This window comes from Colletotrichum scovillei (assembly GCF_011075155.1).
Source record: "Colletotrichum scovillei strain TJNH1 chromosome Unknown Contig00011, whole genome shotgun sequence".
NCBI classification, from domain to species: Eukaryota; Fungi; Ascomycota; class Sordariomycetes; order Glomerellales; family Glomerellaceae; genus Colletotrichum; species Colletotrichum scovillei.
The window spans coordinates 219,316-233,873 of NW_023336269.1; the positions used below are offsets into that span (position 1 = coordinate 219,316).

The 14,558-nt window shown below is 52.3% G+C and overlaps 6 protein-coding genes across 6 annotated transcripts; 2 read left to right on the plus strand and 4 right to left on the minus strand.

The window, feature by feature from the left end:
- Nucleotides 1-209: 209 nt before the first annotated feature.
- On the plus strand, nt 210-800 carry HER10_EVM0007378 (uncharacterized protein; the record flags this gene model as incomplete). Its single annotated transcript, XM_035476936.1, is given in 2 exon segments — nt 210-464; nt 477-800. 2 exon segments carry the CDS (start codon nt 210-212, stop codon nt 798-800), a joined length of 579 nt encoding a protein of 192 aa, XP_035326986.1.
- A 143-nt stretch (nt 801-943) lies between these two features.
- Nucleotides 944-2,547, minus strand: HER10_EVM0008570 (uncharacterized protein). The gene has a single exon (XM_035478087.1). It carries the CDS (start codon nt 2,230-2,232, stop codon nt 1,093-1,095), a length of 1,140 nt encoding a protein of 379 aa, XP_035327069.1. The 5' UTR covers nt 2,233-2,547; the 3' UTR covers nt 944-1,092.
- A 1,515-nt stretch (nt 2,548-4,062) lies between these two features.
- Nucleotides 4,063-6,613, minus strand: HER10_EVM0011145 (trichodiene oxygenase). The gene is made up of 7 exons (XM_035480583.1): nt 5,923-6,613; nt 5,727-5,853; nt 5,653-5,662; nt 5,239-5,591; nt 5,134-5,188; nt 4,444-5,084; nt 4,063-4,356 (listed from the first exon to the last, which is right to left on the minus strand). The coding sequence occupies exons 1-7, from the start codon at nt 6,179-6,181 to the stop codon at nt 4,191-4,193; spliced, it is 1,611 nt and encodes a 536-aa protein (XP_035327285.1). The 5' UTR covers nt 6,182-6,613; the 3' UTR covers nt 4,063-4,190.
- A 462-nt stretch (nt 6,614-7,075) lies between these two features.
- HER10_EVM0000198 (dihydrodipicolinate synthetase) lies at nt 7,076-8,014 on the minus strand (the record flags this gene model as incomplete). The annotated part of the gene is made up of 1 exon (XM_035469992.1): nt 7,076-8,014. One exon carries the CDS (start codon nt 8,012-8,014, stop codon nt 7,076-7,078), a length of 939 nt encoding a protein of 312 aa, XP_035326424.1.
- A 1,067-nt stretch (nt 8,015-9,081) lies between these two features.
- HER10_EVM0011032 (major facilitator superfamily transporter) lies at nt 9,082-10,897 on the plus strand (the record flags this gene model as incomplete). The annotated part of the gene is made up of 6 exons (XM_035480474.1): nt 9,082-9,255; nt 9,337-9,653; nt 9,712-9,889; nt 9,940-10,185; nt 10,225-10,469; nt 10,549-10,897. The coding sequence occupies 6 exons, from the start codon at nt 9,082-9,084 to the stop codon at nt 10,895-10,897; spliced, it is 1,509 nt and encodes a 502-aa protein (XP_035327273.1).
- Nucleotides 10,898-13,426: 2,529 nt separating this feature from the next.
- Nucleotides 13,427-14,342, minus strand: HER10_EVM0008433 (glutathione S-transferase). The gene is made up of 3 exons (XM_035477956.1): nt 14,204-14,342; nt 14,070-14,150; nt 13,427-14,014 (listed from the first exon to the last, which is right to left on the minus strand). Exons 1-3 carry the CDS (start codon nt 14,264-14,266, stop codon nt 13,565-13,567), a joined length of 594 nt encoding a protein of 197 aa, XP_035327056.1. The 5' UTR covers nt 14,267-14,342; the 3' UTR covers nt 13,427-13,564.
- Between the last annotated feature and the right edge of the window lie 216 nt (nt 14,343-14,558).

Sequence of the window (14,558 nt, forward strand, 5' to 3'; positions counted from 1 at the left end):
CTGCAGCGCGGTCGACCAGGAACTTGTATGCCAGTTTTGGTCTTTCTGGAAGGTATATGAGTCCCACGAAATTCTACTTTCCATTTCCCGTCCTTACCCACCTCACTCCCGCCAAGCAGTCAAACATTACAAGCTCTCACCGAGAATTCTACCTAGACACTTTACTCTACACACTACGAGTCGACAATTATCTCACCTCACTTATCAACATGCCTAAAATGGACATTCTTGACTGTTCCCGCAGCGACTTGCTGTCCTGGATAGACCTCCGAGCGCAAATCCCCTGCCCCAAGATCATGGTCGGCGCCGCCATTGTCCGCCGTGGACCCTCCGGAGCCGAGACTCTGATCCTCAAGAACAAGCCCGGCCGTGATAACGACAACCTCCACGAGATTCCCGGAGGCGAGATGAAGGACACTGATTCCACCGTTCGAGACGCCATCTTCCGGACGGTCGCTGAGTCGGTCTCTCTTCAGGTGATTGACGTCTGGAATTGCCTTCCACCTATTATCGAGGTGCAGGAAGAGACGGTGGAGAATTCATCGGCCAAGGGAAAGGATACCGTGGAGAATGCTGCTGCGGGTCCGTCGTCCCAGGCTGAACAGGCGGCCCAGCCTGTTGTGATCAGGCGCCCAGTGGTTCACTTCAATTTTGTTGTCATTGCCAGAGGAGATGGAGCTGGCTTCCAGGTCAATGTGGAGGAGCACGAGATGGGTATTTGGGTCGATACTAAGAATAGCGCTGACATCGACATGAAAGATGCTATGAGGGACGTTGTGAAGACGGCAGTCAGGCTTTAGGTCCATGCGATCGTCATCGGGCTGCAGTCAGGTAGCTGCCCCGAGGTGGGTGCCTAGCCTAGGTCAACTATGAGATGAGATGAGATCAATAGACAAATCACGGTTTTGGAAGACACTATAATTGCGTATTTTGACTGTATTAAGGGTATATGTCCAATGATTAAAAGTTCCGTGTGCTTACACACTACTAAGCCATGCAACGACGGTTCGCAACCCGGGATATCAAAGCTGAAGCAAACCCATTACCAATCTTTCTCCGTCATCCATCATTGACCCAATCAAGTGGGTTTCCTCAAATCGACGCTCTGGCGATGTTCTTGCCCTGGACCAGACCAGGACCCTTCTCAGTGAAGAAGGTCTTGGCCTTGGCGGCGCTGACGATGAAGCCAGGCAGCTTCATCGTGTTGAACTGGCCCGTGGCCTTCTTCTTGCCAATCGTCACAAACACCTGGGGCTTGAGCGTGAGCTTGAGGTCCTTGACCTTGGTCTCGTTGCCGGTGAGGACGGCATCGAGGTTGTCGGAGAGGTGCAGCGCCTGGCCCTCGGCGCGCATGAGCTGCTTCGCCTCGAGGTTGCCGATGTCGCCAACGCCCCAAACGTTGGTGAGGCCCTCGACGCGGAGGTCGTGCTTGAGCTTCAGGCTGCCCTTGTCATCGAGGAGGTGCTCCGGGATGAAGGAGGAGTTGGGCCGGACGCCGAAGAGGGGCAGGTACAGATCCGCGGTGAGAGTTTCGCCGTTGGACAGCTTGATGGACTTGAGAGCGCCAGAGGTGTTTGCCTCGGTGACGCGGGCGTTGGTGACGAGCTTGACCTTGAGCTGCTGGAGGTTCTTGGCGGCGATCTTGCCGAGCTGAGGCAGGAGGCCGGGGAGGGGCGCGTCGCCCTCGACGATGAGGGTGATTTGCTTGGTGGAGCCGTAGGCGTGGCCGAGCTCACCGGCGGTCTCGACACCGGTGGTGCCGGCGCCGGAGACGATGATGGAGTTTGCGACCTTGACCTCGGACTGGAGGTTGTGCCATGCGGTGAGGGTCTCTTCGTGGGTGCCGATGGTCTTGAAGGGGACGCCGCTGGCGAGGGAAGAGCCGGTGGCGATGATAAGTTGGGCGTACTCAAGTGACTTTAGGCCCTCTTTGGTCTCAATCTGCACAGTGTTGGATGTGGCGTCGAAGGTGGTGGCCTTGCCGAGGACGAACTCGAAGGCGTCTTGGGGGTACTTTTCGAAGCCGGGCTTGATTTCGTTGAAGAGAGTGTCGTCGGAGAACTCGCCGGGAATAAGACCGCGCACGGCGGCGCAGTTCCAGTACAGGTGGGTCGATGGGGAGACGAGGATGACCTTGAGATCCTTGACCTTGGGCTGGGTGTACTTGAGCAGCTTATGGGCGACGCCGAGGCCTGCGTAGCCTGCGCCCAGAATCACGACCTGCTTGACCATTTTGTGAGGTTGTTCTGTTTGTCTTGGCAGCGAATGATGAGAGGGATGAGATGTTGTTGAGGAAAAAGGGTTGGCGGTGATGAAGATGAGATTATGTTCCCCAATCAAGGGAGAAAGTAAGCAACGTCGCCGGTATTTGGGGGCCGGAGGTTGAGCTGCGACGGTACGGGACTGCCGTGGGGGAGTGCGAGAGTGGACACCTGTGAAAGAGCACCCAACGAGGCACAGTTGCTTGGACAGAGAGATCTGCGATGGGAAGAGAGGGCTCAAGGTATAGGCGCAGGGTATCGAGAAAAGAGTGGGAGCGAGGATAATGAATGACTTTTTATCGACACAAAGGTAGGGGATCCGGGGACTTTTTAGCTGACGCCCTGGGCTTCGGCCCAATCCTTCCCATCTCTACCATTCCATCCCCAAAGATGCGAGGTACCACACGCTTGTACGCACGGCGGCATAGTCGCACTGCGGCCTGGTCTTTTCCCTGTGTGCCTGTACCTCTCGCGCTGGATGGGACCATTTGAGAGCCAATCCAATGTTTCAGACGAAGCGGCGCTCGGATTATTCAGCTTTGAGCTTGCGTATGACAAGCGAAATTGGATTTGGTAGAGCTTGGTGTGCTTCTCTTTTCTTCTGGCACTTTGGGATTTGGGATCAGACGCATGGAGCGGGTTAGCTGTAGTGGTATCCGTAGACTGCGATGCTACATGCAAAAGACGTAGGAATGAGCCCCACGGCAGATGTACTCCGTGCCGTCAGACAATGTCCGGAGCTTGCCCAGGTCTCCAACATGCACCAACCAACATGGTAAAGGCAGGGGTCCAGGCCGAGTCAAGGCAACGGCGCGGCGGGTGCCACGGCATTAGTCAGAGGTAGCGCGCGCTCTTGAGGAAAACGGGGATGGAAGATGCTTTTGCCCTTTTCTTTTGGATCATATGCTTCTTGCTACATTGATTGCGGAGAACTAACTACCTGACTGGCCAAATGGGCGCCAAGTGGCTGTCTACGGGCACTTTGGCTCTTTGTTTGTGTACTGTGCCACTCGGGATGCCGCGCGCCGGAAGCAAAGGTCGCGACCCAATGAATAGGCTTCACCAATCGTTGATTCCCAACAGTCGCATCGGGTCTAGATTGCCCAGCAAAAGTAGCAGACAATTAGAGTGGGAGACCATAAATGGGGACGGCTTGACTTGTCTTTTTCGGCGGTGTCTCTGGATTCTTGGAGCGTTAGATTGCCTTAGTCAGGGGGGTTGGGCGGCGCATTGGTAATACTCGCGCGCGCGCGTCGTCTTACCTAAGCATCCAATGATGGTGAACGAAGTGGAAGCAATGAGTGGAAGCAAACCCAAGTGTGTGTGTGTGCCCATTCGTCCACCGTAAAATCATCATCAAAGGCTTGTGTTGGTAGTGTCGGCGAAGATAGAGTCCGTTCGCCGTATTTTCAGTTCCAAATGGCCCTGGTTTCGGTCCCGGCAGGCGCGGCGCTCGGGACCGAGTGGGGCCCGCTAGGCTCGATGTGGTCACAGTGTGGCCCTAAGCGCCGCACTGACATTTCGGCGGTCTCACTCTCATTCTCACTCTCACTCTCACTCTCTTTCTGATTCCTCACTCGCTCTCTTTCACTCACTTGACTTGACTCGTCCCTGCAGAACTCATCATCCAATCTAGATTGCTTAACAATCACTTCGAAGATTTCTAAAATCAAAGGTGTACTCGAAACTCGAGTATGCCCTAAGAAAGAACGAAGCATGTCTTCCAGAAAAACATGTTGGACCACCGTAGGGAACCCGCAGTCATCAACAGGGCTTGATGTCATTCTCAAGCTCGGATGACCCCCTCATAACGCCAGGATGCTTTCACTATTGGATCTTCATAATAACGAGCTTCTCGCATTCAGCTGCTCATCAAAGCTTATCTGGGAGCTATGGCCCCATGGCGCCATCGGCGCAAACGCTGCACTCTCACACCACTTCCAGACGAATGCCCTTGCTTCCCTTCTTTGGCATTGCAACAGCAAGGTCATAATCATACTCTATATCGGCATCTGTCGTCTCGTACAGTCTCAACTGCGGCATGACGCGCAACGTCATGGCAGCAATGGCCACGTGAAGCTCGCAGTATGCCAGCCTTTTTCGGTCAGCTGAAAACTCAGAAAGTCTATACCGAGTGACGGATCATGGGGGAACTACCGCAAAAGAATGGTGAGAAACTTACTGCATGCCCAAACACTGCCGGCTTCCTTTGGAGAACGTCAATAGGTACCGTTCCAAACCCCGCCTCCTCTGTCCGTCTTCATCAAGCCATCTCTCAGGGAGGAATCTATTCGAGTCGGGAAACACCCTCTCGTCGTGGTGCATGATCCACGCCGACATACCACTCGCATAGCCTCGTGGAATAACGTGAGTCACCTCAACTGGTGATGCGGCGCCTGGAGGTGTCCACGTGCCTTGGTAAACCAAATCCTCGTCCGGTGCGATCCGTGGTAATCTCGATGGGGAACCATATCCCATACGCAGTGCCTCCATGATGGAGGCACTGAAGTATGGTAGCCTCTCCAGAGTGGCCCAAGTCGGAATCTGCCTTGGGTCCGTCGTGACGGAGAGAAGCTCGGCTTTCATCTTATCAACGACGTCCGGGTTGCGGAGCAAGTGATAGGTGCACACACTGAGGGCTGAAGCTGTCGTCTCAGTGCCGGCGGCGAGCATCACCGTCGCCTCGCCAGTGAGTCGCTTAATCGTCTTCTCTTCAGGCGGCAGGTCCGACTCCAGAAGAGAATGGATCACCGTCGTCCGATCGCGCTTGATGCCGGCTTCGTATGCTGACTTGGTCTGCCTGACCATCTCCGGCATTTTTACCTGCCCTTGTCAGCTTGTTCACCTGCATACTTCTATCGAAAGCTCTCACCTTGGACTGCTCAGCAAGTGCTCCCATCTTGGACGATAGCTTTCTGATAACGCCCCTGCCCGTCTTTAGCACCCACCAGGAGGTCATGCGAATACGGGTACTCACAATGGTATAGCCTCCATCAACCACGTCGTCCACGGGAAGTGCCTCATGATGTGGATCAACTGTAACATCGCATACACTGCCTCCTTGAAGTTGGGTTCCCAATCAGCTTGTTGAAGAAACCCGAAAGGCTGTCCGAAGCAGTAATCGCTGACAATGTCGGCTGTGAAGCAGCTGTACGCTGACGCTGCTTCGAATGGTCCACGACCCTGATATCGAAGGAACTTGTCGCAGAGTCGTTGAGCATCTTGGTGGATCACCCACTCCAGCTTGGTAATCTGCGCTCTTGAAAAATACTTGCTGGCAGCCGCTCTGCGGAGGCGATGATGAACGTGGTCAACCGTGCCAAATCCTCCCTGATGAAAAGAATTAGCTGACTGATGCGCGACTTCAGGCCATCTTAGAAAGGCCCCTTACATTCTTCAAGCTACACGCTGTCTGTTAGCAAAATCGACTTGTATGGAACGAGGTCTTAGATGGGGTGAACTCACTCTGCAGCAAACCCCTCTACAAACATCTTGGACTTATTACGCTTTTTGCTTCCATTGGCGTAGATAATGTCCACAAACTCTGGGTCATTACAATGAACTTCATCTGGATTAATCCGGACGATAGGACCTGAACGCATCATGTGACATCAGCATCTATCAGTCTCAAAAAAGCACGTCTAGTTGAAAGTTGACATACCGTAAATCTCATGAAGACGTTTGATCTCATGCGTGAACTTTCCCCAGCGTACCACGTCGAACCATACCTCATACCAGTATGTCGCACCGGCGAACTTCGGGCCGGGAAACTTTGCTAACGGGTGGAGGGTGACTCTGTAGATTGCCAGGAAAGTTCCGTAGAGCAACCACGCCGCGAGCCCGACCCCGAGAATCTGGGTCCATCGGGCTGTGGCCCAGAAAATTCCGGGAAAGAACAAAGTATCCTTAGTAGACTCCATACTTCGTCTGTAAGGAAGACTAGAAAACTGATGTCTCTTCGCAGGGGCACAATAGTGAGGGGATAGGAGTGATAAGGTTCTTAAAGAGCGGCCCGCGTTTGAAGGCAATGTTCAGGGCTCGAATGTCTGAAAGAAATGCCCGCCGTTTGGTAAAAGGGGATCACAGGTCGGGAGGAGGTGTAAGGGGTCTAGACATGTGCTTGGCTCGTGCTATCGAGAGCCACAAAGACGCATGTTGGCCGTTCCTGGCTATTAGGCTTTCGCCACACAAGCCTTGATAGCCACAGCTTGAGCCTAGACAATAGCGATCTTCACGACAAAAGACCTGGAGAGATTGCGACTCTATTCCACTGATAGGACCAACTTGAAGGACCGGTGCCGTAGCACAATAACATCAGGATCCCATCAGAGTGCTGCAAGTTCTAGAGCTATGAAGACTGCGGTTGGCAAAATCAATTCGCTGAAACTTGAGTGTCTGAGGTGTGGGCAGAATGTCTGTCTTGAGTGGGGAGTAGCGCACCGGGTTGTGGCCTTATGAATGATGTTGGTGGCTTTTTTCGACTGGAATGAAGTGTACCAGGTACCAGGATATGTCTCAAGCTACTTTGACCTAAGAGCAGCTAAAAGCGGGCTGAGCTCGCTAGACATCTTAGCTGCCAAAGCTGCTTCCAACATACTGGCTAGACCTTTACAGGTTCCGTCAGTGGCGATCGATGGTTGGCATACGCGGGTGCCCATGGCGGATTTCAACTCCCGCTGATAGGGTCTGAGAGTGGACATGGAATGTTGTCTGAATGACAATGAATGATCTCCTAGTTTCTACCGTACACACATGATAGCCCGAAGTACTTTCCCAACACAGCACGTTCTGGGGTATCTGATATCATGCCCCAACTATTTCACACGTGAGAGCGAAGCTGCAGAGACAGCTGCGAAAATCTCATTCTCAGCTCCATCCTCCAAGGGCAACAAAGGTGACCTGACAGTCGCATGCTCCAAGATTCCCCTCGCAACCAACGCGTGCTTCAGCGCCACAGTGCCCTCCATGTGCGATCCTCGATGGTACACGGCCTTGGTCACCGGCAACAGCTTGTCATGGATCTCTCTCGCTCTGGGGTAATCCTTTGCCTTGCCCGCCTTGATCAACTCAATCAGAGCCTCGGGCGCAATATTGCCGTAGCCAACCAGAAAACCGTCGACATCAAAGGCGGTGTGCAAAAGATATTCGTCATGACAAGTGAGAATCTGGAGATCCGGCCTCTCCTTTCGGATGACGGGAATCTCAGTGTCCCAACGTCTCATATTTCGGACACCGTTCTTCATTGCAAAAACGCCAGGTTGCGCCGAAATATCTAGCAGAGTCTGCAAGTTGTACGTCGCCTTTGTCACGTCGGGATATTGGAACAGGATCAGCGGCAGCCCGCTGACCTCAAAGACGCGTTTGTACCGGTCCTGTGGAGCGCCGGGCTGATAACCGAAGCGGAGCCAGCCGTGAGAAGGGTACAAGAGGCCAGCCGAGGCGCCGGCTTCCCGGGCACGCTTGGCCTCTAGGGCGGCTACTTCGGTCCCCTCTCCCGTGATGCCGGCAATGATGGGGATGCGATTGTCAACGGACTTGACAAAGGCTTTGATGACGGCGAGTTGTTCGTCTTGCGTCAGGAAGGTGCCCTCACCGGCATGACCGAGAACGACGAGACCCTTGACACCAGAGATGCTGCCGAGCCAGGAGCCGAGACGGTGAATCGCGTCGTAGTCTACGCTGCCGTCCTTATTGAAGGGGGTGACGGGGGCGGGGGTGAGACCACGGAGGTCAAGGCCGACATTGGAACCCATGGTTCGGTAAGGTTTGTGATATTGGAAGTTAAAGGATTTCTGAGAGTGATCACAGATTTATGAGATTTTGATGTCTGTGTCGAATGTGGTGAAGGCAAGTCTAGAACTATCTCCTGCAATGGAGTCTTTTATAACCAGATCATGGCGAGCTTCACACACAACTTTTCTTAGGGGCTAGATGAGCTCGCGTTTGAGAACGTGCCGAAGTCGCGCCTACTAACTCGGAACCATGCACCCTTTTCCATGATTGAAGAAGCATGCTGAATGCTTACAGCGTATACTTGGAGCCGACTACCAGCCCCGCTCATCCGAATAGGTGTGAGATGGGCGGCTTCTTTTCCGGTCAGAATCCGAGAACACAAGTCCGAGCAGGCTCGGAACCACGACTCATGTCCACTAAAAGAGGGGCCAGAACACACACACAACAACCAAGAGAACAGGTAAGGATGATATGAGTGCTAGGATAGGGCTTGACAAGTCTGGGCTCGTCCAATTGTCACCCCATCCACATGCCGCAAACGTGTCATAGGTGATGTGCTCCGAACTTTGGCATGGAGAATCGCAGAACGGACACCGCGACTATCTCGACATCTACGACAGCAATGCATTGCACATATCCTTCCCGCTTATGGCGATACTAGAGAGACTGGGACGAAGTCGTTTGGTAAACCAAGCAGTCTTCGTACATGCATTTCCGAAATCTTGTAATCCGGGCTACTTATGGACGCTGACGCTAAGCAGAAGTGGCTTGACGCTACTATCAAGACTGGAAAATATTTGTTTTCCGAGCCACTCGCTGCTTCGAGGACCCCGGCGCCAAGGGCAGTACCCCAGATTCCTGGGAAATTTCCCCCGCAACTCCAGACCCAGCTGTAGGTTTCACGCCGCTTCCCCGGGTTCCATAGTCGTGACTTGATATTAAGGCCTCGTCTCCCGCCTTTCAGCTATAAAGCCGAGTCGCGACGACTTTCCAGCTTCAAGCAGCTGCCTCATGACGATCAATTCATTCTATGGAGAACTCTCTGACAAAGAGAAAGTGCCAACCAATCACACCCGCAACAAGAGAAATGGCTGTCAACAGGGTCTCTTCGGACCGCTCCGACATTGAACACGTCTCTCACGAAAAGGACTCTGTTACCCACCATGAGTATCAGCGCAATGGCAACCTGAGTCCTGATGATGTTGCATTCCTCAGCAACTTTCCAGAGGACAAGAAGAAGAAAGCAGTCCGCAAAGTTGACGTGCGTACACTTTAGTTGCAACTCCCCCCTATGATACATCGTATTGGTGTTACGACATAATCTGACTTGCGTCTTCAATAGTACCGACTTATGCCGATGCTGATTCTGCTTTACCTCATGGCGTATCTCGACAAGACGAACATTGGAAACGCCAAGATCGAAGGGTTGTTGGGTAGTCTCCACATGACGGGCGTCGAGTACAATATTGCAGTTTCTGTCTTCTTCATCCCATTCGTCCTAGCCGAAGTCCCGAGCAACATGATTCTACACATGTTCAAGAGACCTTCGCTCTACATTGGTGCCATTGTCACATGCTGGGGCATCATCATGACCTGCAACGGCGTGGTTCAAAGCTATGGTGGTCTGATAGCTGTTCGAATATTCCTTGGCTTGTTTGAGTAAGCGATCACTCCTGACTAGTCGGAGAGACTACAACAGAGATTAACTTAGGGACAGAGCAGGCTTCCTTCCCGGCGCTATTTTGATCATCTCCAAGTGGTACCTCCCAAACGAGACGCAGACCAGGATAGCTCTTCTCTATACGTCTGCCGCATCTGGTGGAGGCGTCTCCGGCCTTCTAGCATTTGCCATCGCAAAGATGGATGGTGTCGGAGGGTATGAAGGTTGGCGATGGGTAAGTCTGTAAGCCGCTAGTCTTTTTGAATCTTTCTAACAACAATCTAGATATTCATACTCGAAGGTTTGGCTACAGTGGTCATTGGCACCATGTGCTTCTTCTTCCTGATCGACTCTCCCGCTCTGTCCAAGTGGCTAGACGCCGACGAAAAGCGCTATCTCGAATTACGACAAGAAGCCCGCCGGGTTCATCGACCAAGCGAGTTCCGAGAAAAACACTTTGATAAGCAGGCTTTGATGTCTGTCCTGACAGACTGGAAGATCTATCTCTTGATCTTTGCAAACTGGTCGAACGCGGTCCCAAACTACGCCATGAAGTTTACGATGCCGCAGATTATCAAGAACATGGGCTATACCTCGGCCAACGCGCAGCTTTTGACGATGCCCCCGTATGCGGTCGGCGCTATTTCGGCTTCCATATTTTCAGTCTTTGCTGATAGGTATTCGTGGCGAATGCCGTTCATCATTGGCCCTCAGCTCTGCCTCGTGGTCGCATTTAGTATCTTGTTCACAAAGAGTGCCAATATCAAAGACAACATTGCATTGTGTTATTTCGCCGTGTGCCTGGCCTGTTTCGGGTAAGTCTCTCTCATCTCGGTACACCTGTCGGTCTCATATAGAAACTTGAATATTGGGGAACTAATCCATGATCGCCAGAATGTATCCGATCCTTCCAGGAGTCAATGCCTGGAACGTATCAAATACGCCGAGCCCAGAGAAACGAGCAATCAGCATCGGCTTCTTGGTCTGTGTCGGAAATATTGGTGGTTTGATCGGCAGCTATATCTACCTCGACAAGGAAGCGCCAACATATCCTACGGGCTTTGGTACATCTTTTGGATTCGCATCAGCCGGTATCATTGCTGTTATTGCGCTTGAAATCCTTTTGAAGAGGCTCAATGAGAAGAAGGCGCTACAGACTGAAGACGAAGTGAGGGAGAGATACACTGAAGAAGAGCTTGGCCGCATGGGGGAGAAGAGCCCTCTGTTTAAATATGCTCTTTGAAAGAAACTTCAGCCCTCCCAGATACACTTATACTCAGTTCAACACTGTGAAGTTTCCCATATACGCGGTTGTAAGTTGCCATATCCATGCATTGTATATCATTGTCGGACAAGAGACTCTCCTGCGCGTCTCAGAACTACTAGCCAAACTGGGATAGAGAACTAATTACTGAAGAGCGTCTGGTTTACCAAGTTCCCGTGTCCCATTCCCAATCATCTGACAGGGGCCACTTCACAAGAGACCGGAAGTTTCCAATTTCGGAGCCTCTTCGTGACGCCAACTCGTCACCCACCACGTCGCCCTCCCGTCGCCCTCAACCTCGACTTCTCAAATTCCCTGAGACCGTGGACCAGCAGCATCCACCGCAGTGGATCATCAACTCGATTATCACGGCCGGTTGGCCCAATGGCAAGGCGTCTGACTACGGTTCATCATGTTATCAGGAGATTCTGGGTTCGACCCCCAGGCTGGTCAATTGAGTATCCTTTTGCCCTTCTCGAAGGGTTACCTAGCTTGTTGCAGGAAAATGTCCTTTTTGGTTAAATAATTCGATACTATGAGTTATTTCTGATGTTGAGATTCATTGAGTTGTATTGCCTTATGTTATTGATCTTTCATGAGTCGTGAGTAGAGTATCTGTCGTAGACTGCTTGGATTCCCTAGTATCCCAAGGACTCGTAGATGGCACCAAATCCCTTGAATTGCTTGAAAGCCTTAACCTTGGGCCCGTTCATAGGCTCCATGCCCTTGTCGCCCTTCTCCAGCGCCTTGCGATACGCGGGGCGCTCGGCAACATCCTTCAGATAAGTCAAACCCCCCACTTCCCGGCACCCCCCTGTTTCTGGCACCCACAAAAACGCGAAAATCCACCACAACGCAATGCCCACCCCCAACCTCCTTTTATCACAACATTTTCAATTCGAGTCCAAATGGGCTCATTTTTTGCACATACCTTCTTCTATATCTAATGCCTCAATATACCGAAGATCAGCTTCGTCAGGCTCTCGAGGACATCTCAAACGGCAAGAGTCAAAAGAGAGCCTCATTGGAGTATGGGATACCACGATCAACCCTCCAACTACGTCTCCAAGGTGGTCAGACTAGGAAAGTGGCTTTTGCTGACTGGCAGAGGCTGTCTCCTGACCAGGAGAGTAAGCTGGCACAATGGGTTCGCATTCAGGCTTCGCTGGGCCTCGCACCAACGCACCAACAGGTGAAGGAATTCGCAGAGCGAGTTCTGGCTGCTGCTGGGGATACCAAACCATTAGGAAAAGGCTGGATCTATGCCTTCGTGAGAAGGAACCCTATCATTAAGGTTCAGAGAAGTCGTTCCATCGATTCTAGACGCGTTAATGGGGCATCTACTGAGGTCATTAGGAACTGGTTTAAGTTCCTTGCTATCCCTGAGATCAAGGACATCAAACCAGCCAACAGATATAATATGGATGAGACTGGCATCCTCGAGGGTCAGGGAGCTAATGGGTTAGTGCTGGGCATGGCTGAGACGACGTCTGTTCGCAAGAAACAACCTGGGTCGAGGGCATGGGTCTCTATCATTGAGTGTATCTCAGCCTTGGGTAGGGCACTTCGTCCTCTTATCATTTTCAAGGGAAGACGGTCCAACAACAGTGGTTTCCATTACATCTGGTTCCATACGATGGGTGGAGTTTACAGCAACAGATAATGGCTGGACTACAGACTTAACTGCCATTGAATGGTTAGAGAAGGTGTTTATCCCACAGACTATGCCCGAGGCTGAGGGCGAGGCTCGACTGTTGATTGTGGATGGGCATGGGAGTCATACGACGACAGACTTCATGTGGAATTGCTATATTAACAATATCCATTTACTGTTCTTACCACCACACTCCTCTCATGTCCTCCAGCCACTTGACCAGTCTGTCTTCAGCCCTGTTAAGTCAGCCTATCGGAAGGAGCTCGGTTACTTGTCTCAATGGAACGACTCTACCATTATAGGTAAAAGGAACTTCCTGGACTGTTACCAGAAGGCTCGACTTGCTGGTCTATCAGTCTCGAACATCAGAAGTGGTTGGAAGTGGACTGGTCTACACCCTGTAGCGATGGTTAAGCCCTGATGAACCCTATGGTATTACCTGAGCCTTCTGCTAAGCCCACCACACCCAAACCAACCAGTCGGGGCAAAAGCGATGCCATAATGGTCAACAAACTACCCTGTTGAGCCATGGGATTCTGCTTCCTCTGCAGTGGTCTGGTCGACACCCAGGAAGCTGGCAGAGCTCAGCGGTCAACTGCACTTATACACCCAACTCGACAATGATACCAGCACTCAACGGCTGCTGTTCAGGAAGGTGAAAAAGGCTTCACAGAGCAGGCCTGGCAACTGGCAGTTGCCCAGCAGCAGCTGGCTCACCTGAGGGCCAAGTTACCAACGCTGCAGTTAGGAAGAGGAAGACTGTTCAGATCGATCCCAACACGAAGTTTGCGAACATCAGGGATGAAGCGGGTGAAAAGGAGGTTATTACGGCTGAATCCAGCGACTCTGAATGCCCTAGTGAGGCTGGCAGTTGTATTGTAGTGGGTGTGGTTGAGGATCAATAGTTAATAGTAATGAGGAGGTTGGGTTGTGATCCCATCGTTTTTGTGGGTGCCAGAAACAGGGGGGTGCCAGGAAGTGGGGGGTTTGACTTACCGCAGAATGTTCTTGTGCTCTGACAAGTCCAGGAGAGGATAGAAACCGCGCATGGTGGTCAGGGTGAAGACCGTCATGATATCCGCAGCGCTCAGGTTCTCACCGGCAAGCCACTTGTTGTTGGCCAAGCGGTTGTCAATCAGCTTGAGGGCCTGATGGGACTTTTCTTCCATCCGCTTGCCAAAGTCACTTTGCGAAGCGCCCGCAAACAACAGTGTCATAGCGCGGCCGAGAGTGGGCTGAAGAGTGCCGTTTGCGAAATGGAACCACTCGAGGTAGGCGGCGTAATCGGCGTCATCGGGGGTACGAAGGAGTCTCGGGGCACCGGAGCCAGCCTTGCTGCCGTGGACGTTGAGAATATACTCTACAGTTGCGCCTGACTCTCCGAGCTCGATTGGCGGGGAAACAGTGCTGTCGCGGAAATACGGTGCGGTTCCGGCGGGGTTCTGACTCGTTCAGCTGTCTATCCACTATTCACAAACTCCGCCGAAAAAGACTCACGATCTCCTTGATTTCCTTGGGCGCGAGTCCTGTGATGGGATCTCTTTGGAAGACGTGCAAATCGTACGGTACTTGGAGTTCCTAGTGGAGTCTTAGCAATTGCTGACCTAGATGACGGTTTGCGAGATACCAACCTCCAAAAGCCATACAATTCTCTCTGATTGAGAAAGCCCAAGATGGTAAACTTCGATGGACATGTTGATTGATTGTTTCGATACGGCTCAGATAGAGATAGATGCTTGAGATGGTTGATTCTGTCTGCCCCGAGGCAATACAGTTGAGGGGTCGGCCCGCATGATATAAAGTAACGAGTCCGCTAGGGGATCGGCTGGTCTAGAGTCTCGAGTGCCACCATGTTGACGTCAGGGGTCCAGGAGCAGAGTTCACGCGCGCAGCAAGCTGCGACGAAGCGAACGGTGCCGCGGTCGGTGGGTCGAAATTCTGGAGAGCCGGTGCAACTCTGGAAGCCGCCGTCCGCCTCATAGGGGC